Raw genomic sequence first — 22143 nt, forward strand, 5'->3', positions numbered from 1 at the left:
AGGTGGGGAGATGCTCTGCAGGCCCCAGGAGAGCCACCCGCTGCTCGGCAGCATCAGGAGGGCAGGTGGCAACATGGTGAGGGGCTGAGGAGGCCCCTGCGGAGAGTGAGGGGGCGGGAAAGGGCACAATGGAAGCTAAGAGGGGGCAATGAGGGGAGGGAGGGAGGAAGAAAGAAGGGAGGAAGGGAGGGAGGGAAGGAGAGAGGGAAGGAAGGAGGAAAGGAGGGAGAGAGGCAGGGAGGGAGGAAAGGAAGGAAGGAGGTAAGGGAGAAGGAAGGAAGAGAGGGAAGAGGAAGGGAGGAGGAAGGGAGGGAGGGAGGGAGGGAGGGAGGAAGGAAGGAAGGAAGGAAGGAAGGAAGGAAGGAAGGAAGGAAGGAAGGAAGGAAGGGAGGGAGGGTACCTCAAGAAGGAGACATCAGACCTGTCAGAGCTGGCGAGGAGGAACATGGCTCCGGGTGCACGTGTGTGTGCTCAGCACCAAGGGACCGTGGGGCTCGGTTCTGGCTTTGCGTTAACAACCCAGACTTTGTTGGTGAACGGCAGGTTTGGTGGCTGCTGATGGGAACCTTCTCTGGGACATCTCCAAGTGCCCGAAATGCAACTGAGGAAGTTCCTCCGTGCTCCTCTTGGCATTGCATGAATTTTCAGGCAAAGCCACCAGTGAAAGAGGTGGTTTTGTCCGCTTCTGGGGCACTTCCTCCATCCTGTTTCCTTGCGTTGGCACAAGCGATTTCAAAAAGAACCAGAAGTTCTTCAGAAGGTAGAAGTTACTTTTGGATCAGGTGATCCAATTTAAGCACAACTGCGTGTCGGAGAACAGCTGGCCATTTGCTTGCCAGGGCAGGGGGACAGAACTGCTTCTTACCGCAACAGTTTGTATTTAGATTATTTAAAGGCCATTTGTGAATTTGTACCTCCTGCCTCCAATGCCAGAGATTAGGATGCATAATAATACAGAAGGAGAAGGGTTCTGTCCTGCTAGGAGAAGCTTGTTACGACAGGTCCAGGATATCCAGAGTTCTGAGTGAGCTAGAGACGGGTACCGGGCCTCTTCTGTGACACCAAAGAAAGTGTCACTGAGATTGACAGCTATGACACCTTCAGCCCGCAGCAATGCACTGCCTGCCGGAAATTTTTTTGCGGGCAAGGTGGTGGTGGTAACGCCTGGACTTTCCTTTGTGGTTGTTTCAGTTTGTTTCCCTTTCTCTGAAGTTTGAGATCCCAGGTTGTTCTGTGGCAGGATACTTCACTGGAAGAGTTTATAAAGAATCGTAGAATTGCCTGGGTTGGAAGGGACCCAGATCATCGAGTCCAACCATCAACCTAACTCTGACAAAACCCATCACTAAACCTTATCTCTAAGCACCACGTCTGCCCAACTTTTAAATACCTCCAGGGATGGATATTCCACCACTTCCCTGGGCAGCCTGTTCCAATGCTTGACAGCCCTTTCAGTGTAAAAATTTTCCCTAATATCCCGTCTAAACCTCCTCTGGTGCAACTTGAGGCCGTTTCCTCTTGTTCCATCGCCTGTTCCTTGGGAGAAGAGACCGACCCTCCCTGGCTACATCCTCCTTTCAGGGAGCTGTAGAGAGTGAGAAGGTCTCCCCTCAGCCTCCTTTTCTCCAGGCTGAACACCCCCAGCTCCCTCAGCCGCTCCTCACAGGACTTGTGCTCCAGACCCCTCACCAGCTCCGTTGCCCTTTGTTGATGTGTTATGAGAAATCCTATCTTCTCTGTTCCTACACTCCACAGTCCTTTGGTCATGGTGTCATGGTTTGAGGGTTGAACTGACTCCCGTGTTCAAGCCTGGGACAGCTGGTGCCATGGGACAGATTAGCAGAGACCTTGCTGCTCTGCTGCCTCAGTGGGTGATGGAGGAACCTCAGTTGTGCTCAGGGGTGGGTGATGGAGGTCACGTCAGTTGGGCTCAGGTGGTCAGTTTCACCTTCCTCCTGCCACATACCATCACAAACTCAGGGGTCCCTGACTGTTCCCAAGTTTCTGATTCCAGTTTTTGAAGGAGTCCAATCATTTTACAGTAACACACATCTTCAGATTTCAAAACTCGTGGCTGGGAATCATTCCAAATATTTCCTTCCTGGTTGTGATCTCCCATGTTCCACTGACACACGGTCTTGGACACAAGAGCATTTCTAGAGCTCTTCACCCGGGCTGAAAACCCACAGGATTAGCTCCTTGATAACTGTTGCTGTGGATACTCATCGGTCTGGTCTCTCGATGGAGAGGACAATGGAGAAATGATGCTAGAGCTGACTTACAGGTTGCCCTGCATCCGAGTACAGTCAAGCCTAGGATTTGCAGCCGGAGAAGGAAAAAGTGTGTTTTATGCGATGGGAGTCTCCGTGTGACAGACATGGCGACTTATGTATGTAAGTTCAGTCCAGAAGTTTTTTTTTTTTTCCTTAGAAATGCTTTGAACTGAAGGGCCGACAAATCCCCTCTGCGCCCGAGAGGCTTTTAGCCTGGCCAACTCACCCCAGGGTCGGCAAGCTTCTGCACCGGAATTGCCATGGTTCCTGCTTCTGTGGATGAACCGGCCTGGACCTCGGCTTACTGTCCCACTGGGAAGTGGCTCTGCAGGGTGTAACAGAGGGAAGAATTTGTGTGAAATTGTACGTTCGGGTGGTGCTGCTGGGCAGAGCGCCTTTGGGGCAGGAGCTGTGCTGAGAAGAGCCTTCATTACACCAGCTCTTCTGCCCGCAGGTCAGCAGACAGGGCTCCAGCTGGTCCCGGAGGAAACTCGGATCAGCAAGGGGAAAAAGTGGACTCAGAATCTGTTTTTTAAAGACACGAGGTTTTCAGCAGCTCCGGAGACAAGCAGTTCTCCTCAGTTCATGACTGCAGAAAGGGACGCGGGTCTCCCCAACCCTTCACTCCACTTTCTCCACTCCTTCAGGTCTGTTTTTCTAGAATTTTTTTTTCTATAGAGCTTGCCCACTGGCGTCTGCCCAACGTCGGTAAAGTGTGGGTTCTCAACATTGGTAAAGTGTGGGTTCTGTCCTTTTCCAGTTGCGACTTACCTTTGGTTTAACCTGGCAGCAGCTGACCACCACCCAGCCGTTCGCTCGCTCCCCGCAGCGGGATGTCCTTGACTCGGTGTAAACACTGGTCAGCAGCAACTAAAACACCACCGTGTTATCAACATTGTTCTCGTGCTAAATCCCAAACACAGCACTACACCAGCTGCTAGGAAGACAATCAACTCCATGCCAGCCAAAGCCAAGACACCTTCTTTAGAGTTACCTTTTTTCACTTTCTAACAAAGGCCTCACTGGTTACAGAAGCCCAGAAAAATCAGATTTAGCCAGCTAGGCTGGAAAGTTTGTACTCCTCTGAATTTTTGTGCCTTTGCCTAAGGATGTGTAGTTTTTTTTCCCCCCTAATACAGCACTGCAGCCTGACCCTGCGAGCAGAGCTGGTCAGAGGAAGATGGTGAAGGAAAAGCACATGGAGGCAGGAGTCATCTGAGGATAAGGCAGGGCTCAGCTGCCTCCTCCGGGGATGCTCTGCTGTTTCGCACGGGATGACGTTGGCACGGGGGGATGTTGGCAGGCACAGGCAGGGGAGCATTCAGTGCTTCTCTTTGGCACAGGAGCCGAGAACACAGCGGTGCCCCCGGGACGAGAGACCACAGTGCCCCACCACACCCCGGGTCTGCAGGACCAGCTCTCTCCCGAGGAGAGAGAAGGCAGAAGGCCGCAGGCGGAACACCTCCTAAAATGCCGTGGTGGGGTGCCAGCAGCAACTGGTGTGGGGAGACAGCACCTGCCTAACAAGGAACGCTTTCTCTGCAGCAGGGGATGCTACGGATGGGGATCAGCTGAGAATTTTCACCGCAGATGCAGCCCAAAGCATCTGCTCTGGTGCTGGTGAGCAGAACTCATCCTTCTGGAGAAGAGGACCGGGATATGATCTCACGTGGGACACAGAAAAATGCATATGGGTCAATCCCACTGTCTTCATGTTCAGGCAGGACTGGGAATCACAGAATCACAGACTGGCAGGGGGTGACAGGGACCACTGGAGATCATCTCGTCCAACCCCCTGCCAGAGCAGGGTCACCCAGAGCAGGTGGCACAGGAACACGTCCAGGTGGGTTTGGAATGTCTCCAGAGACGGAGACTCCACCACCTCTCTGGGCAGCCTGGGCCAGGGCTCTGCCACCCTCAAAGTAGTTTTTCCTCATGTTGAGATGGAATTTCCCGTCTTCCAGTTTGTGCCCGTTGCCCCTCGTCCTGTCCCCGGGCACCACTGAGAAGAGCCTGGCCCCGTCCTCTTGCCCCCGGCCCTTTAGCTCTTGCTGAGCAGTGATGAGATCCCCTCTCAGCCTGCTCTCCTCCAGGTGGAACAGCCCCAGGGCTCTCCGCCTTTCCTCAGCACAGAGACGCTCCAGGCCCTGAGCATCTCCGTAGCCTCCGCTGGACTCTCTCCAGCAGCTCCCTGTCCTTCTGGAACTGGGGAGCCCAGAACTGAACCCAGTGCTCCAGATGTGGCCTCCCTGGGACAGAGCGGAGGGGGAGGATGACTTCCCTCCACCTGCTGGCCATGCTCTTTTCAATGCCCCCCGGGAGACCATTGGCTTTCTTGGCCACAAGGGCACATTGCTGGCTCATGGGCAGCTTGTTGTCCACCAGGACTCCCAGGTCCCTCTCTGCAGAGCTTCTCTCCAGCAGCTCAGCCCCCAACCTGTTACTGGTTATTCCTCCTGAGGTGCAGGACCCTACACTTGCCCTTGTTGAACTCTCTGAGGTTCCTCACCGCCCAACTCTCCAGCCTGCCGAGGACACAGCCTTCTGGTGTGTCAGCCACCCCTCCCAGCTTTGTGTCACCAGAAAACTTGCTGAGGGTACCCTCTGTCCCCTCATCCAGGTCGTTGATGAATATGTTGAATGAGACCAGATCCAGTACTGACCCCTGGGGATCACTGCTAGCTACAGGCCTCCAACTGGACTCTGCGCCGCTGCTCACAACCCTTTGAGCTCTGCCATTCAGCCAGTTCTCCATCCACCTTACTGGCCACTCATCCAGCCCACACTTCCTATGGGAAGAGACGGAAACCTGCAGGAGGACACTTGCAAAAGTCACAGGTGCGGTAGAAGAGCAGCCAGGGAGAAAGACAGCAGGTGGGATAAGGAATCCTAACGAGAAAGTAGAAATCAAGAGACAGCAGGGAGAAGGGCAGTGAGAAAGTGCTGCAGATGGGACCACGAAGGGGAAATCTCAACAACAAACCTCAGCAGAGAGGAAGGAAAGGGGAAAAGAATGCAAAGGACATGTTTTTCATAGTGCGATGGGGCAAAGAGCCAGGTGGGGAAATCCTGACCTCGAGCTCAACAGGGCCAGCCATTCCCTGGCTCTGCTCCCTGGGACCGCAGGTTAGTGTTTCTTTGTGCCTGATCTTTCTTGGCATCTCATGGCATTTTTAGACATGTCCAAGCTCCAGCGGAAAGTGTTTGATCTCTTGCCGCATCAGGCAAAGATCTAACTGTGAATGTTGAGGAAAATGCCTCCTGGAGAAAACACGGCCCAGTCTTCAATTCCCTGCAGCAGGTTACCATCCACCTGCTTGCAGCTACAGGACAGACCTCAGAAGCCGCAACCGAGATTTGCCTTTCGGCAAATTGAAGGGGACTGACCTCGTGAACAACAACAACAAAAATTACTTTTCTACTTCCATTTCTTATTTCTTAGAGAAGTTCGCATCCGTCTGGTAAGAAAGAACAGGTCACAGTTATCCTTGGTACCAAAACCCCAACAAAACAATTTTCCGATCTCTTTTTATTTTCAAAATTGTTTATTCTCTGGACTCAGTTTTACAACGCTTTATTACTCAGAGAGGACTTTTCAAAGCTTGACGAGGAAAATGTAGCAATCCAGACTGTTTCTGTTGCTACCGTGAGCCAAAAATAATTTTCCAATTTGGGGACAAAATCCAACACTTTTCCTGAGAATACTGGAAAAAGATGACTTTAATCTTGGCTGCTGGGCAGACCTCTGAGAAGCAAAGCCCCCAGAGGCCGTGACTCAAAGGTATTTTGAAAACCCCCCCAGAAACAGTAAACAGGATCAGACTGACTGGATCAGCTGTCGGCTGGGCAATAAGAGAGGAAAGCTGAAAATGTTGGAAGAAAAGCAGTTTTGCTTGTGGGGGGGAACCTTAATTTGAGTATTTCCAGCTCCCTGTGCTGGTAGAGACTGTTGTGGGAAGGGAGGACAGCAGGCTCCCTTGTGCTGGGGTGGGGCTGGGGGGCAGAGCAACGAGCCGGGGTAGGGTTGTTGTCTGCTCTTCTGCAATCAAGGGGTGTCCAGCAACCCAAAAGGCAACAGAAAAGAGAGAAAAGAGCAAGAAGCCACAAAATGAACCAAAGTAGTTGAAGAAAACCCCACCAGAGACCACTTTTCTGAATCTGTCATTTATTTTTCTCCACACCAAATGTGAAAGAGGAAAGGGAAATTAATTCAAAAGGCACCCCATGCTAAAGCCATCAAAAAAGACATCTTGAATTGTTGCAGGAAGGCTGGCAGCAAAGCCAGCAAGAGATGAGACCACAATTATTGCCGAGAGGCTGCCGTCCCCAGGCTCCCGCGAGGCAGACCCTCACCTCCGCTTCGACGGCAGCCGGCCGCAGCCACGCAGGCAGGAGGAAGGGGCAGGCGGGCGTGAGCTCATCCTCGCCAGCACGACATCTGAAGTAGCACTGGGTTTCCAAACCCTGTCCCGTTCAAATGCAGCAAGCAAATTAATCCTTAATTTGGGTAGCTCTGCTGGCTACAGTGACCGTCTGGCAGAAGGGCGGTTTAGCAAGGGACAGTCTGACCCCGGGAGAAGTTTTGGAGCTGAGCTCCAAGCTCAGAGCTGCTTCTTGCTGCTTGGAGTTGAGTTATTTTACTTACCTCTAAAGTCTCCTGTTCAAGCCTTTCATCCCTCTCAGCCAAGAGATGCACGGGAGGTGTGGGATTGACAAGAACAGTGGAAAACAACCCTGCTGCAGTATTAGGTGAGACGACAGGCAATAACAGAAAATTGTAGTATAATTCACTAAAAACGTTCACTGCACAAGAGGGAAATCCCTAGGACACCAGGCTTTCCTACAAGTGCCTGTAAAGGAACAAAACCTGATGCTTTCTTGGAAAGTCTTACGACTTCCAACCCTGATTAAAATTTTTCTTGGCATTTTCCTTACTCGACTCGGTGGCAGGGTTGCCAACTTGGAAGGGTGCACAGGGCACCGGCCACCACAGGCCTAAGACAGAGGGGCAAGTGTCCAGTCCCCATTCATGATCCAAAGCCAGCAGCGGGAAGAGAAGCAGGACCAACAGAAAAGGCTCCAATTTGATGTAGATTTTAAGATGTTTCACTATTACAAGTTGTCCCACGGGTTTGTGTACGTGCGGGCAGTTTGGTTGCTAGGCTGAACTCCCCTGCAGAGGTACCTCGTTTGAACGTGTGCATAAAGTCCTCGTCCCAAGCCGTGTCCTGCTCCCAGCCTTGCTCGCTCCTTTTCTGATGGTTCAGGCCTGAAGGGAAGCTGCTCTTTTGTTTCCCATCTGGCTGTTGGCGGTGAGTGCCCATTTGCGCTTTGATCGTGCAGACACACAAACAGGTCGTGGTTCTGGGGCTCCGAGGTTCACCGAAGCGGCGCAGAACCCTTCAGCCCATCGGTAGTCATCAAGTGAGAGGGTCTGATGACCTTTCTCTGATACAAGCTGCTCGGTCATCTGAGAACAATTGTTATTTTTGACTATATCTGTGTTCTCCAAGGAGATGTGGGATGGAAATTAATTTTTCTTCCACACTTGGAGGGTCCTGAGTCCTGCACTTGGTTGCTCATCTTGTTTTTCACTCAATGCTACACTTTTGGTACGCTCCGTAAGCCTGGTTATTTGTAACACTTTGCTACATAAGTCTGTTCAATGCTTCAAGCCTTTATTGTGCGGCCATGCTGTGATCTACTTGGTGTGCTGCGATCCACGCGTCCTCCCCGGCCTAAAAACCCATCGCCATGTGCCAGTCCTCTGCCACTACCCATGAGGAAGGGATGCCGAGCCACACACCACCCCCGCCAGCTACAAGGTGTCGCTAGCAGGGCTCTTAGCGCCACTTCACATCTCCCCGACGGGCCCTTCCTGCCCCGGATGAGGGCACACGGCCGGCCTCCGCCTCACAGGCCCCAGCCCTCCTCCAGGAAGGGGCCTCGGGCCCTCTGCTGTCCCCAGCCTGAGGCCGGACACCGCCTCCTGGTGCAGGGAGGGCGGCAGGGGAGGTGTCGGCGGCTACCGGGGCGCGGAGTGCCGCCCGGGCCCCCTGCACAGGCCCAGGCCGGGCCCCGGCGCCCCCGTCCCTCAGCGGCCCCACGGCGGCGGCGCGGCCGGGACTTCTTCCCGCCCGGACTTCTCGCGAGAAACCGCCGTCACGCGCAGCCGCCTCCGTCACACCGCACCTCACGCAGCCGCCGGATCCTTCCGCGCGCTCTCTCCCCCTCCCCCTTCTGGAGAGTTCTGCACGGCGGCCGCAGGACAAATAGTCCCCGCCGCTCCCCCGCCTCTACTCCTCTCTCCCGCCCGGGCCTCCCCCTTCGCTCCCAGCCCTGCCGCGGGCCCCGCCGACCCACCGCCGTGCGGCGGCGGCGGAGGAGGAGGTGGGGGGGGGGTGGTGGTGGTGTGTGTGAGGGCGCTGCGGCGGAGTGATACGCGGAAGGCCGGCGAGGAGGCGCCAGCACATAAAGAGGCGGCGGAGGGATGCGGTAGGAGCTGCGGAAGCGGCAGCCAGGTCCAGCCCCGCCGCCAGCCCCGCAGCGCGCCCGGCCGCCCGCCGGCCCCCTCCCTCCCGCTGCTGCCTGCTGGGGGGGGTCTCCCCTTCCCTTCCCTTCCCTTCCCCCCCTGCTCTCTCTCCTTCCCCTCCCCCCATTCCCCTCCCCCCCGCCACCTCCGCGCTCCTCCCCCCTCCCCCCCCATTTCTACCCCTCCCCCTCGGAAAATAGTCCCCGCGGGCTGCCCCCTCCCCGCCCGCCCCTCCTCGCCGCCTCGCGCACACAATGGCGCTGAAGAGAATCCACAAGGTAAGGGTAGGGCCGGGCCGGGCCCTGGCGCCGCCGCCGCCACCGGGGCCGGCCCCGCCGCGCCCGCCGGGCCCTCGCCTTACATAACCCCGCCAGGCCGCCGCCGCCCCGGGCCTGGCGGTAGGCAAGGCCGCGCCGGAGCCCCCGGTGCCGGGTCCCGGCTGAGGAGGGAGGCGGAGGGCGGTACGGGCGGCCTTGCCCGCCCGAGGTGCGGGGACGGTGGGCCCCGCCGTGCCGGGAGCGGGTCCCCCCAGGCCCGGCCTGGCGCTTTGTTCCTTCCCTCGGGGAAGGGCCCCCCTCGCCGTGGGCCTTGGGGTTCGTGGCCTGTCCCCGGGGCGGGGACAGGCCTAGGCGGCTCCTCCGGAGCAACGTGGCCCACCCCAACCCCCCCCCCACCCCCGGAGGCCGGGCCGCGAGGGGGCGCCGGCGGTGGGGCAGGGCAGGGCCTGGGGGTGCTGCGGGGAACGGCGCCGGGCCTGGGGGCAGCGAGGAGCCCCGGGCTGGAGCCGGGGCCGGCAGTCCCCGGAGAAGGAGCCCGGAGGAGCAGAGCGCTGCCCGCCTGGAAGTTGTGGCGTGGCTCCTCCGGGAGCTGCTTCCTGTTCCCCAAGGAGCCCCGGTCCCGGTAGGGCTGAGCGTAGTAAACTCGTCACGTTCAACTAGTCGAAATAGCGCGATTTATTGTTTTAATGGAGCCAGCGGTGCTCCGCCACCTGAGTCATCGAGTAGGCTTGTAGGGGGAGGCGTGCGAGGTGCCTTCTTCTCCCGGAGCAGGGGGTGCACTGCGCTTGGTGTCCCGGCCTTCTGGAAAAACAGTGCTGCTGAGCCCCCTCTAGTCTTAGAACCGTACTTTGCTTGATCATCATAGTATCTTTTACGGGGGGAAAAAAAAGAGAGGATTGTTGAAGTACACTTTTATTACCTCGGTGAGTCAGACGGGGAATTTATATCCTCTTCCCTGCAAAACGTGCAGCTGTCAGTTTGGAATCTCCATGTAAGGTTTCAGGTGTAGAAGCCAGCCCTCCTATGGGGATTGTGGTCTCTGTTACTGTGTAAGTCTAATTTTTTGTCTAGAACCAGATGTGAACATGCTATCTAATATTTAAGATCAGCTTGCTAGCTCTGTTTTGTATGTAGCGTCAGATTTGGGTTATGTGTTAACATCTCTGCTTTGATTGTAGGTTATCTTGAAGTTTTTGTGAAGCTTCGTGTGTCGTACTGATCAAATTAAAGCTAAGGTGGAGAAGAAAATTGGAAGAGAGCTTGAAGGTTTATGTATGCTTGTGGAATAAGTAGAGCTTGAAAGGGAAGGATTTTGAGTATAATTTTAGTGTATTGAAATTTCCAGAGAAGGGTATGGTAGCGGGTTACATAAGGAAGTTGTGCTCCAGCTGGGTATCGTTTTTCTGCAACATTCCGTCACTTTGGCGATACTCAATGCACCGTGGAGATGGTTCCCCAGCGTGTTTGTGGGCTCGCAGGTGTTCTGAAAGAGCCCTCCCTCCTCGGGAGCGGATCCTGGGCCTGCTGTCGGAACAGGCCGAGGAGATGCGGCAGTGAATGCTGAGCAGGGTAAATGTGACTGCTGGGGGCGGGGGGCACACACAGATGGTACAGGCCTTTTGTAGGGAGGGTGTATCTTCTATCAGGTAACTCGGGAAGCAGGAAAAACTGCTTCATTGTAGTTTAGTGCGTGCTGAGGTTCAGGATTCAACACTCTTCTCGGAGCACTTCTGTTTCTAGTCTGTGGTTTTTAACAGGAGAGAAGCTGAATGTGTCGAGTCTTTGTTAACATGGGCCGATTCTTCATGCTGCTTTTCAAAGATAAAGAGTCCTGAGGGATAATGGGGACTGTGTACGGTTACGAGAGTCTCTTAAAGCCTTGGGAAGTAGTGAGAGCGTCGCCGAAGCAGTGGTGTATATTGAGCTCTGCAAAGTACCAAGTATTTCAGTGGAGTAAGTGTGAGGGCTGTTGAGGAGAAGGGGGATGATAGGGCTGTAGGCAACACTTCAGCAAACAAAGTATGTGAAGGGAAATAAAACTGCTTGTTCCAGCAGTCCAGGTGCTTTAAGTTAGATGAGAGTTAAGCTACAGACTAGAAAGGAGCAGTCTTGAGTTACTGTGGTTGTCTTGCTTAACTACTTAAGTGATAACCACTGGTTGTTTACACCAGCTATTTTAAACCCCATGGAGAGTGTTCATATCATCGTCTTGTCTTTGTTCTGGTCTCTGGGAAAAGCAGTGGTATCTTGCATGTAGCGACCATCCCTGTCAGGATAAGGAGGGGAACAGCAAGTTTCCAACCTTTGCTGTTGTAGCTTGTGGCAAGAACAAAAGCCTGCAGAATGTGGATCAAGTAGGAATAATCCCAATAGACTTGAGTACAAAGAAGCAATGAAAAAGGAAAGCTGCTGCTTAGGCAGTTCTAAAGGATATTATCAAGTCTCGATATGTCAATGTGCAAGTCTCAGTCTTGCCACTGGCTCTTGTGCTTGGCAGTTTGGGTTTTATGCTCGACTGCAGGCTATGGGGTTTTCTCCAGAACTTTTGTGTCCTTGGATACTGTAGGGATGAGAACTTGGAAACAAGCAGAAAGTAAACCTTTGATACAGTGTTACCTGCAATGGCCTTTTGTGTGTTGAGCTCTTCTGGGCTGGAAGAGGGGCAGAACAAGAAGTTTTTTGCAGCTGGGTAAGTAGTGGTGTGGCTGGTGCATGAGGTAGCGCAAGAACCTGCGTGGTCCATCCCAGCATGTCTCTGGTGGCATGGCTGCTCTTGGGGTTATCCAGAGACTGGAGCTGGGATAATGTGTCTGCACGCACCAGCAGCAGCTGTTGTTTAAGCAGATGCTCCCAAAGAGCTGGGACTGGAGACCTGCTCTCAGATTGCTGCTTGTGTTATTCACCGCAGTCTCTCAGGCAGTGGTGGTCTTAGTTCTTGTTAGGTGCTTACGTGTCCGAAACTTGGAACTCTTGTGAGAAACGTTTGGGCAGTGATGCCAGCCAGAGTCCCCCTGAAGTGTGGGGATAACAATTTCATTGTTATTTTTATATATATAACAATGATCTATTTTAACATGGGTATATTTTTCTAAGAAATGCAATGTGAAGATAACCAGGGGTAGGACGGGAGTGATACCAGAGGGCTATAATGAATGGCTTCCATTTTAGGGTTTAAGCCAGAACGCTTCGGTTTAAGCCGCATGCCCATCTGTGTTGCTTATCCTTAGGAAATGTGTTACCTATAACTGAGTAACTAGGGCATGGTTTGGAGCTCTTTGAATAGGAGAGCAAGTAAAAGGTTAGTTCACTGTCTTTTATGGGTTCCCCCATATATTAACTGCTTGATGGACCCTACACTGAGGGGGAAGGGGAAATTGAAGCTGTGCTCCAGCCCTTCTGAAGCAAAACATTTTCTTATAGCAGAGGAATGGTGGCTTATTCCTGCTGGTAACGTAGAGGCCCAAAAAACAGGTAGTGCTTTGTGGAACTATACCACGTGTTCCATAGTGATGTCCCTGTTCAGCTGCAGCAGATGATGGGTACGCCTCTAGCTTGGAGCTGCTCGACCTCCTGAGGTGCTTAAGTATCACTTCTGCCAAAATGAACTCTGCCCGTGGGTGGGATGCAGTAGACTTGCTGGCTGGTTGAACGGCATTAGCGTTCACCGAGTTGTACGTGTGCTACCTGTGCTGAGAAAACTTTGGGTTATTTCTGTGCTACCAGTTCTGCTTTACAGTAGCCAGTGGGAACAACTTGGTTCTTCCGTTATGGCCCCTTGCTGCGTTCGTGGAGCTGCTAGTGCAGCCCATCTGTGTTAAATATCTCGGGTGTCGTTAGTACAGAAAATGCTGGTTAAGCTTCTGTTAGCTAGCTAGGCTTTTTGATACTCGGCTTCCACACCACGAGGAAGTTAGACATTGCTTTGGTCTTGCTATTCAGGCTTTAGAAAAAAAAAAGTAGCAGTTACATCGGAGCTTGTTTATAACTGTACCTTGGTTATTGCCGTATTTCATGCAGCTTGACTCTTCTCATGCTCCTCACTTAACCGCTTGCTTTCTCACTTTTGCCGAGTCTTGTAAGAACTCAAAGTCAGTGTATCTGAGCCGTTTCAAGCATTGAAAAAGCCGATTCTGTGAAAGGGAAGGGATTAAAATCTTTCTGAAGACTAAAATGCTTTTCTTAATAGGGGTAGTAGCCTTAGAATGGCAGATGCTGTGGGATCACAGAAGTCCTGTAGGCCAGGAGAGCACCTGTGGGTGCTGTAGGGAATCGGTGATCTGACCTTGGTGTGCAGGTGTGGGTGCCACCTCGTACAGGGTCTGGCTTGGCAAGTGGAGAGCAGAGCTGAGCGAAGTGTGTGGTGGATGTGGGCTCTTACCCCTCACTCGACACAGTACCTCCAGTGACAGACAAAGGTAGAACCGTCTGGCCCAAGGAACATGCAGCAGGCTCTTGCCCAACCTGATGTCCGCGTTGGCCCTGCTCAGGTGGCTGGCAGCCACTCCTGGCGCCGTGGTCCTGCTGCTGAGGTAAGGCAGAGTGCTGTCAGTTTGACTTTGGCCCTCGTTCCGTATTGCTTGGCACTGCTGCCTTGAAAGCCGCTAACAATTTGTGGCTAAGTGGCTGAAAGTTCCTTTTTGTTTAGATAAATCACAATTTTGTAACGTAGGCCTAGATTGCTTGTCACAGAAGGGTTCGTGGGCTTCAGGCAAATAGACTTGCTAAAGGCAGATTAAAAGCTTACACCAGCAACCTGAAGCAAAAATTAGGCTTATAATCAAGCTGATGATGTGGTCTCTGAGTAAATTACAGTTCAATTCTGGAGTAGGGAGGAAAAACCATGGAGTCCAAGCTAAAAGGACTTTGGATAATCTTTGTCTGTTTGGAGGGGTACATCTGGTGTGTTGGAGTGTATTTGGGGAGCTCTGTTGTGTACCAAGGTTTATTAAAATAGCTGGAACTGACTGCTGAAGGCTGGTGGCGTTTACTTGCTTGATTGGCTTCTTGATGTTGGTTATTCTTACTAAAGGCTGTATTAGCATTAACTTAGTCCTTAAAACTAGTCTTATCTTCTGGATGGAGCAGTTTTTACCAGGAGCGTGTTAGCCTGGGGAGGGAATTGTCTAGAGGAATAAATTTGAACTTCTCTAACAAATGTCTTTGGAGTTTACAATTAAAACTAATTATAACTTGAAACATGTGCGGGCTTAAACTTGAAGGTAAGACTTAAAACGCTTGTGTCTGATAGTGCTTTAAAAACTTCTTGTGTGGTTTGTGAGCTCCTTGGTCAAGATGCATTACAGTGCAGTGTAGCAGCTGCTGGGACGGAGGGTGGTGTGGGTCTGAGGGAGACGTGTGGCACTGGCTGCCCGGCGTGCCTGGAGGCCCGTGACTTGGGAAGCACAGCTTGGCGTAAGCACGCTCCTCTTCCTTAAAATGCCTTCCTGGAATTCCTGAGTAGGAGGTTTTTTTTTTTGGGAACATAAGAACACAATTAAATCTACTTCTGGAGCCTAAATGTCCATTTCTTGTGTGAGTTTTGTAGCTTTTGGAGTATCTGTTTCAGGGATGTAATGTCAGTAGTTCTGTTCAACTTGGCCTTTGGGCCAGACACCTGGAACTTTGCTTTGCTTTGCACCATGCTTCCACTTCCTCATTTTTGCTGAGGAACTAATTAATACTTTTAACTGTAAGATGGGTCAAGTTAATGGTATGATCCGCAGCAGTAGGCCCAACCCCAGGGGTATTCTGCTGTAGGGGAGGTGGCAGAAACTTTAAGCTCTGTTAAGTTGGCTTCCTAGCTAAAGGCAGTTCGGTGTGAGGTGGCCTCCTGGGAGCTGAATAACTCAAACTGAAACTTCATCTAAAAGCTGCTTGAGTCTTCACTTTTAACTTCCTAAAGCAAAGCCTTCTGCACGTGCTTAAGGATCAGAAGCTGTCTCGAAGGGTAACCAGCTACGGCTTTCTTCAGGTTTTAGGTTAAAATCAGCGTTGTCAAGATCAGACTTGGTTATTGCCTTCCCTAGAACACAGGGAAATACAGCGGTCTTGCAGCTTAGGACCCGATGCGTGCAGTCACGGGTGGTTTGTGGATGATACTGAACTGTAACTGAATCCCATTAAAAAAAACTTGTTCCAATTTTATGTGAACTCCAGAGTCGTTTGTTCTGAGTTACAAACCAGCTGGCTCTCTCTGGAAGCAGAGGCCTCACTAGGTCTGACGTTGTGCTAGCAGTACCTTGGAAGCTGCAGAGAAGTCTTCAAAAGGCAAAGTAACCTCTCGGACAGATGGGAAAGCGTGGCACTGTGCTGTGGATGCTCCTCTCCCTTGTGCCTGGGTAAATGCAGCCATACGTAGCCACCATTCCTGTTTTTAAACTTGGCTCGGCAGGTCTGACCAGTGACTAGTGGAAGTCTTACTTGAAGAGAATGGCGTGTTAAAGCGATTGTCTGTGCCCTGCCAGGAAATCAGTAATGTGTTAGCCTCTCCGGAGCATGGAGGCAGTTGAGGGTCTGCTGCAGCTAGAGGCTTTGCTTCAGAGTGTCCTGTTATCCGACCTGTTGTTCTCCGAAAGCTGGGAGGTTTTCTATTACAGGGGTTTGAATTGAGAGTTGTGGCTGAACTTTTCCAAGCGAAAGGAGCTTACGCGTTGCTTTTTACACAGGCCTTTTAATCTGTGACGTTTCCATCTGTGAATTTATAGAGCAGAACCTGAAATGCTGCCTTAGGTGAGAGCTGCATCACTGAGACAAGTGGTATGAGTGTTCATTGTAAGCCATCTCTTTCTGGTGAGCTACTGTACACCGCTTCAGAAAACCAAAGTATTCCTTCTAGGTGCAGCTGAAGACTGAAGAGAAAGAAATAGTATTTTGAGGAGAAACAGGGCAGCTGCTAACTGAAGGTCACTGTTGTCTCTGTGTCTGTTGTGAGGCTCATCTCCTGTGGTGTCACTGAAGGTGTGTTGTTTCATCCAGTCTGGTGAAGTGGCGCTTTTGGGCAGCAGGACGTAGGGTGAAGGTCAGGGCAGCGCTGGAGATGGGTGTTGTACTAGTCGGTAAAATATGTGCTTGAGGTGCAGCCTTGTTTACAACTATTTCCCCTTTTATAGTCGGGAAGGTACGTGCTGGGTTCTTAAATATAATCCATAGTAGGTTGTGGTTTTGGGTGGAAAGCATGGATTCTTCCAACTGTACTCCTTCCGAGTCCAGTGTTGTTGCATCATATTAATGCCTAAAACAGGAGTGAAGGGGATGAGAAATGGTAGAGAGAGGTTTAGATGTGTGGCGTATTCTTAATAGATACGTTTGGGGGTTTGGGTACTGTAGTATTAAATGGCCTTTTCCAGAAGGGTAGAGTCCAGTAGCATTTGGAAGTGGACTGTACTCTTTACACCTTTAGATAGAGTAGGTCTATTCCTGTTTTTAAGTTTCCATGCCTGTACTTGTGAATTTGTGCCCGTGGAGACTCACTTCATTCTTTGTAGCCGCGGCTAGACTTGACCATGAGGAAGGTGTGTGGCCTTCGGGTGCCAGTGGAGCTGTGTGTAAGTGGCTGCGTGTTCCTCTGCACTGACTGCCTGGGGTGGCTCTTGGCTTACAGATGCTGAAGCAGAGCCCAGTGCAGGCTGTTACTCGGCGTTTTTCAGGCTGTCGCTCTCTGAAAACTTGTATGGTACGTGCACTTCTCTAGGGTGGAGCAGTAATCTTCTGGTTGCTTGGGATGATACTTGATATATTTAATGTTCTGGACTTAAGGCGTTGAGGGGTCCAGCGAGTGGTGTGAAGTGTGCTGGTGGGGAGTGAGAGCATATTACTGACCCTCATGCTGGCTGGTGCTTGCCACCAGGAGGTAAGGAAGGAATCCTCGCTTGGCTAAAGTTGGCTACTCTAATTTACGTGCATAACTGACAACTCTGAAGGGCTTTCCTCCTCCAGGGGGTATCTGGAGATGCTCTCCACCTTCAGGAGGTGGTAGGCTCTTCAGCAGGTGCTGTCCGAGTCCATGCTGAACCCTGGAGCATGGGAGCCCAGTTTGCTTGGGTCAGCACTGTCAGAAGCTTGGTGGGAGCACTGGAGGAGCTTCAGCAGTCTGGTGTCAAGGCAGGAGGTTTTCAGTTGGGCTTTTTAATAGTTGGGAGCTGCTGAGAGTGAAACCAAACTCGTGTATGCTTTACAGTAGTCAGGGTATGTGTGAAGCTTTGTATCTCTACTGCAGACTTCTGGGGGACTGCTCACTGAGGGGAAAAATCCCAAGATTCTCTTGTTTCGTGTGAGGCAGCATTCTTCTCTTGTAACAGAAGAGGGTTTGGTTAGTGGTGGCTCCCAATTCATGGGAAGTAGAAGCTGGAACTCCCAGGCATCATCTATTCAAGAGCTTAAATACTGCCTGTAAATAACAAAAGGCCATTAAGTGACAAGCTTTTTCCATTCCTGCAATCAGCTTGTCTTGATCATTGTCCTTAAATGTTTTGTCTATCAAAAGCTTCAGATAAGTCTGGTATCTGAAACTCCCTGTGGACTGTTGCTGGTGGCCCTTGCAGGCTGTGAGGTGAAAATGTGCAGCCAGGGACAGCACAGGAGCGTTTCCTGAATGCTAGATTTAGTTGTCCTCGTACTGGTTTTCTGGTGTTTATGTTTAGCTTTCTAGACTGAGCTGGCACAGAAAAAAGCTAGTATTTTTGGGCCTGTCATGCAAAGCAGGTCAATGGCTGAGCCAGAAATAGCAGACAAAGTTTTACTCTATTTGCACTTCCTGGTAAATGTCCACTTCCTGGGCAAATTGCTTGTGTGTGTTACTGGTGACAGTGTGGACTCTTTTTTTTTTTTTTTTTTTTTTCTGATCTGGGCTGAAATTTTGTTTCAAATCGAAAGTTGGTGTAGATCAGAAGTGTTCTGAGTCAGTCAACCTGTTTAGCCAGAACAATTGAGACTCATAATAGGATTTCTTCGGAGGAAAGTCTGACTGGTGCAGGGACTTAAACAGTGAGGATTTCCATTCAAGGGCTAGCAGATCTATAGGTACGGAAGGCCTTGCGTTTTGTTCCCTTTAACCACCTGTATTCACTGGTGCACGCATCTGGAGATGAGGCAACCACGGCTTACTGAAGGCTTATGTACTGCAAAAAGGCTACTGCAGGCTTGAGATGATACACTAGATCACTGGAGCTGGTGCAATACAGGGGATAAAATAAGGCTGATGCTGGGAGTCGTTGGATTGAGGCCATCTTATCTCTCTATAACCTAGAGATAGTGGAGTATATAATACCTCGGTAATGCATGGGCTTTCTTAAGTTATTATCGATGAAGGCAAACCTAATAGACCCTATGACTTGATGAGGGTGGCTGTGACTCAGTAGCATAGGGCAACCTGGAGAGGTAAGGGATGCACATGCCAAGCGTGCTACCTGGGTTTAAGATGCATCTTTGCTTTCTGGGGTCCTGGCTACTAGTTTTGCGGTGTTGCCGTTCTTGTGGTTTCAGAAAACTCACTGATATGAGCGTTGAGTTTGTGAGCAAGAACGCTAGCTAAAGTGCTTCTAGCAGCTTTTTTAGCAGTAACATAATTGGATTTGAAATGAAATGAAATAAACTGTTCCTGTTTTCTAGGAGTTGAATGATCTGGCACGTGATCCTCCAGCACAGTGTTCAGCAGGGCCTGTTGGTGATGACAGTAAGTATGCTACTACCAGCAAACACTTGCAGTCTCTGACTCTTTTTCCTTCTAAAACAGGATGTCCAGTTCCTTAGCAAGAACCCGTGTGTTCCTTTTACTCCACATACTAATCTTACCTTTGCTGCCCTTCTGTATCCTTTAATACCGTCCTTGTGTGTCACTGGAGATCTGTGTCACTCCCATTGTATCGATTGGGCAACTGCATGCTGAAGACATCTTAACTTACACCTTTCAAAGGAACTGCTCTGGCATTCTCATCGGGCGTGCTGTCTGCAGAAGTCGGTAAACTTCGGTAGCTCTGTGGCCAAACCAGCAAGCAGCTTCATACGGCTTTCTGAACGTCTTTGTTAACTAAACTATACATAGTGTTCTGTAGAAGTAGAAGAATCTGCTCCTAGTCCTAGATATTAGTACAGTGAGGTGAGGATTAACCGCATTTTATACAGGAGTGAGTTAACGCTACATTTTGTAAGAGGGCTACGCGTATTCTTTGGGGATAAGAGGTTAAAATGTGAAGGGAAGGAGAACTAGTTGGTAGAATTGTCAAGTAATGTTAGACGTTTAAAAAAAATATTAATAGTCACTGTTGTCAAATGAGTTATAGGAACACTGGAAATTGGTTGTTCTTTAATTTGTTCTGTGCTGTTTTATTATAGAGCACACCAGAGCATAAGAACTGAAAAACAGGTTTGGTTCTTTATTTTTAGGCAGGATTTCACTCAATTTAGAATACTACTTTTGGCTTTCTCAATAAGCAAAACCAGAATGACGGAATCCTGCTGTCATGGCTGACTTGTTGCTTGATTTGGACGTAGCTGCTTAGGTATGAGATCAGAAGTGCAGGTGGAGCATCTGTCAGTAGTGTTATGTTTAAAAACAACTCAAATTAGTTGGCCCTGCCTGGTTCCATATAGGGAATACCCTAGGATGATCTTTTTGGCCTGCATATCGGCTGGTCGTCTTTCCTGTGCAATGTTGTTTGCCCGTTGTGCAATTTGGAGTGATTATTCTGTCCATTTCGGAGCTCAAGGAGCCGTGTTAAAGCAGGAAAAAAGCAGTTATTCTTTAAACACCTGCCCTTAAATTTTGTCTAACGTGGTTTTACAGTAAGAAGATCCACTGTCATCTAGCACACGTATTTTTTTTGCTAGAGAGGAGGGCAAGATACATCGTGTGACTTGGCTTAATGGTGTTGATAGGAGTGCTTCTTTATCCGAGTTCTAGGTAATGTTCCCCAGTCTGCCTTGGTTAGCTGTAAATAAGGCAACTTAATTGTTGTCCCGGACTTCATGGTGGTTTTCTGTGAGAGGCCTTGCAAGCAGTCTGGTGGTCTCCATATTATTACGCTTTGTGGTGAACTACTTTTTTGTAGCAACGTTAAACTCTTGGTCATAGCTTAGATGAGCAAGATCAGTAGGATGCTTGCAGTGAGACAAGAACAGTTGCAAATTCACCTTTGGCTTTAAAACTTAGTGTACTTCGCCTTGGAGTAAATTCAGGTACTCGCGTTACGTATGAAATGCGTTGTCATTTAACGCTTAAAATGCCTGAGATAAGGGAATACGTTCACGCTCTTGTCTTGTAGCAGCTGTGCTGTGTAGAAAAAGGCTACATAAGAACGCTTGGCACCTCTGACTGGGATGCCCATTAAACAGCATGCACCAACCTTGCTGTGCAACGCGGTCTCTGACGAGTGTGCATTCAGTGAGGTGTCCAAGCTTGTGAGAGTAGGGGATATTTAAGTAGGGAAACCCTCCATTTCTGCACTGAGTTTACGCTTAGGTGTCTTTTCTAAAAGGAAAAAATTAGCTGCCAAGATCATTCTGAATCATTTCTGGACTATTTGGAAGTGCTGAAGTGTAGAGCAACTTGCACACTCCTATAGAAATCCAGGATGAGGTTGAAAAAAGCACTTAACCTAAGAATGAAAATACTGCAATTAGTGGAGATGTTACTGTTTGGCAATCCTTTCAAACAAGTGAAAGCTGCGCTTGGTTTTGAGGGTTTTTAGCAGTAGTGTCGAGCTGATTCTAGTTATTCCACAACTTATTTCTGCTTTCAAAGTAGCATTTCAAAGAAGCTTACAGTTTCATGGAAGAGAAATTACTAAGATGTAGAGCCAGTCTGAGGCTTTTCTTTCCTTAAATTAGCAGGTGTGATTTGTGCCACGATAAACTACTTCATAGTTTCCAAAGACTGTCCAAGGTGATGGAGGTGGTCTGGTGGAGGAGGTGGTAACATAGGTTAGTGAACGCTTAAAATGGAAACATGCTACTGAATATGGAAAGCTTTAAAGTAATATTCAGTTTTTCCTCCTCCTGCCACCTTTCTGAAAGACCTCTAGTGAAAGACTTTTGCTATTGAGAGCAACACTTTGGATGTATTTCAGTGGGTAGCGGTGGCAGCAGCAGAGAGGTGCATTCTTGGAGATCCCTGTGCTCTAGGTCTGCCCTGCTTGCCTTGTCAGAATGACATTTCTCAGAGTTCGGGACATGCCGTGCTTGCAAAGTGCTGTTTCCTGGCTAGTCCAGCCGAGGTAAACTGTGCCCAGTTGTAAGCTGCTTGTCCCTGTCGTTCATAGACTTTGGAAAATGAAGAGCTGTTTCTGCCTTGTTAACTGTAGGGACAGGATTTTCTTTCTCGAGTTGATGGAGTTCTAGCCCTCTTCCACCCACCTCTGGCCTTGGTTTTGGAAATATCCTTGGGACAGGATTGCACTAGGTGCTCCCAGAGTGCTGTGCGGTGGCTCAGGTCACTTCTAAACATGTACCTCTGCTTAGCTACTGAAAGTCAGCAACCCCCTTACTTCGTTAATAACTTCTTGAACAGCTGATTTCAAAATAAAGAATCAAATGAAATAAGCTCTGCATAACAAATCAGTCTTTTAGTTCATCAGACTTGTCTTGGATGTTGTGAGAATCTAAAGCTTAGCTTAAATAAGGACTGCCTTTGAGTCTGTGGTGGGAGCTGGGGAGGGGAAACCCTCACAACAAAACAAACCACCCTTCTAGCTTGCAAAAAGTTAAGTTTCACTGTGAAAGCATTTTTCTTCTCTGGTTTCTTTTTTGGTTTAAGACAATAGTTGGTTATATCAGCCTCTCTTTTCAGCGTGCGCAGATATGCAGGTTCACGTCCAGTGCAATCACCGTGGATCTTATCAGCGTCTACTGATGCCTGTGAAATTCTTGATGGTTTTTATGTGATTAGCCGCAATCTTCACTGCCGGGTTTCTGCTGCCCCTTTGTCCTCTTGTCTTAGGTTTCTCAGTGTCCTGCTGCAGGTGATGTGGAATTCTGCGAAGCTGACCGAACCTTTTAAAATGGGAGAACACTACGTATGAACTCATGAGCCACTGTCTTGATTTCCTGACTACACCGAGTGTAGAGT

At 50.1% G+C, this 22143-nt stretch overlaps 1 protein-coding gene across 8 annotated transcripts in view; it reads left to right on the forward strand.

Moving 5' to 3' along the window:
• The first annotated feature begins 8983 nt into the window (after positions 1-8983).
• UBE2D2 (ubiquitin conjugating enzyme E2 D2) overlaps positions 8984-22143 on the forward strand; it is a 30454-nt gene continuing 17294 nt past the window's right edge. The window contains exons 1-2 of one of the 8 annotated variants that reach the window (XM_054217669.1): positions 8984-9083; positions 18690-18753. In XM_054217669.1, the coding sequence (XP_054073644.1) occupies positions 9060-9083; positions 18690-18753 (88 nt within the window). In that variant the 5' untranslated portion in view covers positions 8984-9059. Of the gene's footprint in view, positions 9084-9559; positions 9706-12119; positions 13613-18689; positions 18754-22143 lie in introns of those variants that run through there. The other 7 variants (XM_054217671.1, XM_054217674.1, XM_054217672.1 and 4 more) reach the window with 7 other exon arrangements.

The sequence above is a fragment of the Rissa tridactyla genome, chromosome 11 (genome assembly GCF_028500815.1).
Source record: "Rissa tridactyla isolate bRisTri1 chromosome 11, bRisTri1.patW.cur.20221130, whole genome shotgun sequence".
Taxonomy (NCBI): domain Eukaryota; kingdom Metazoa; phylum Chordata; class Aves; order Charadriiformes; family Laridae; genus Rissa; species Rissa tridactyla.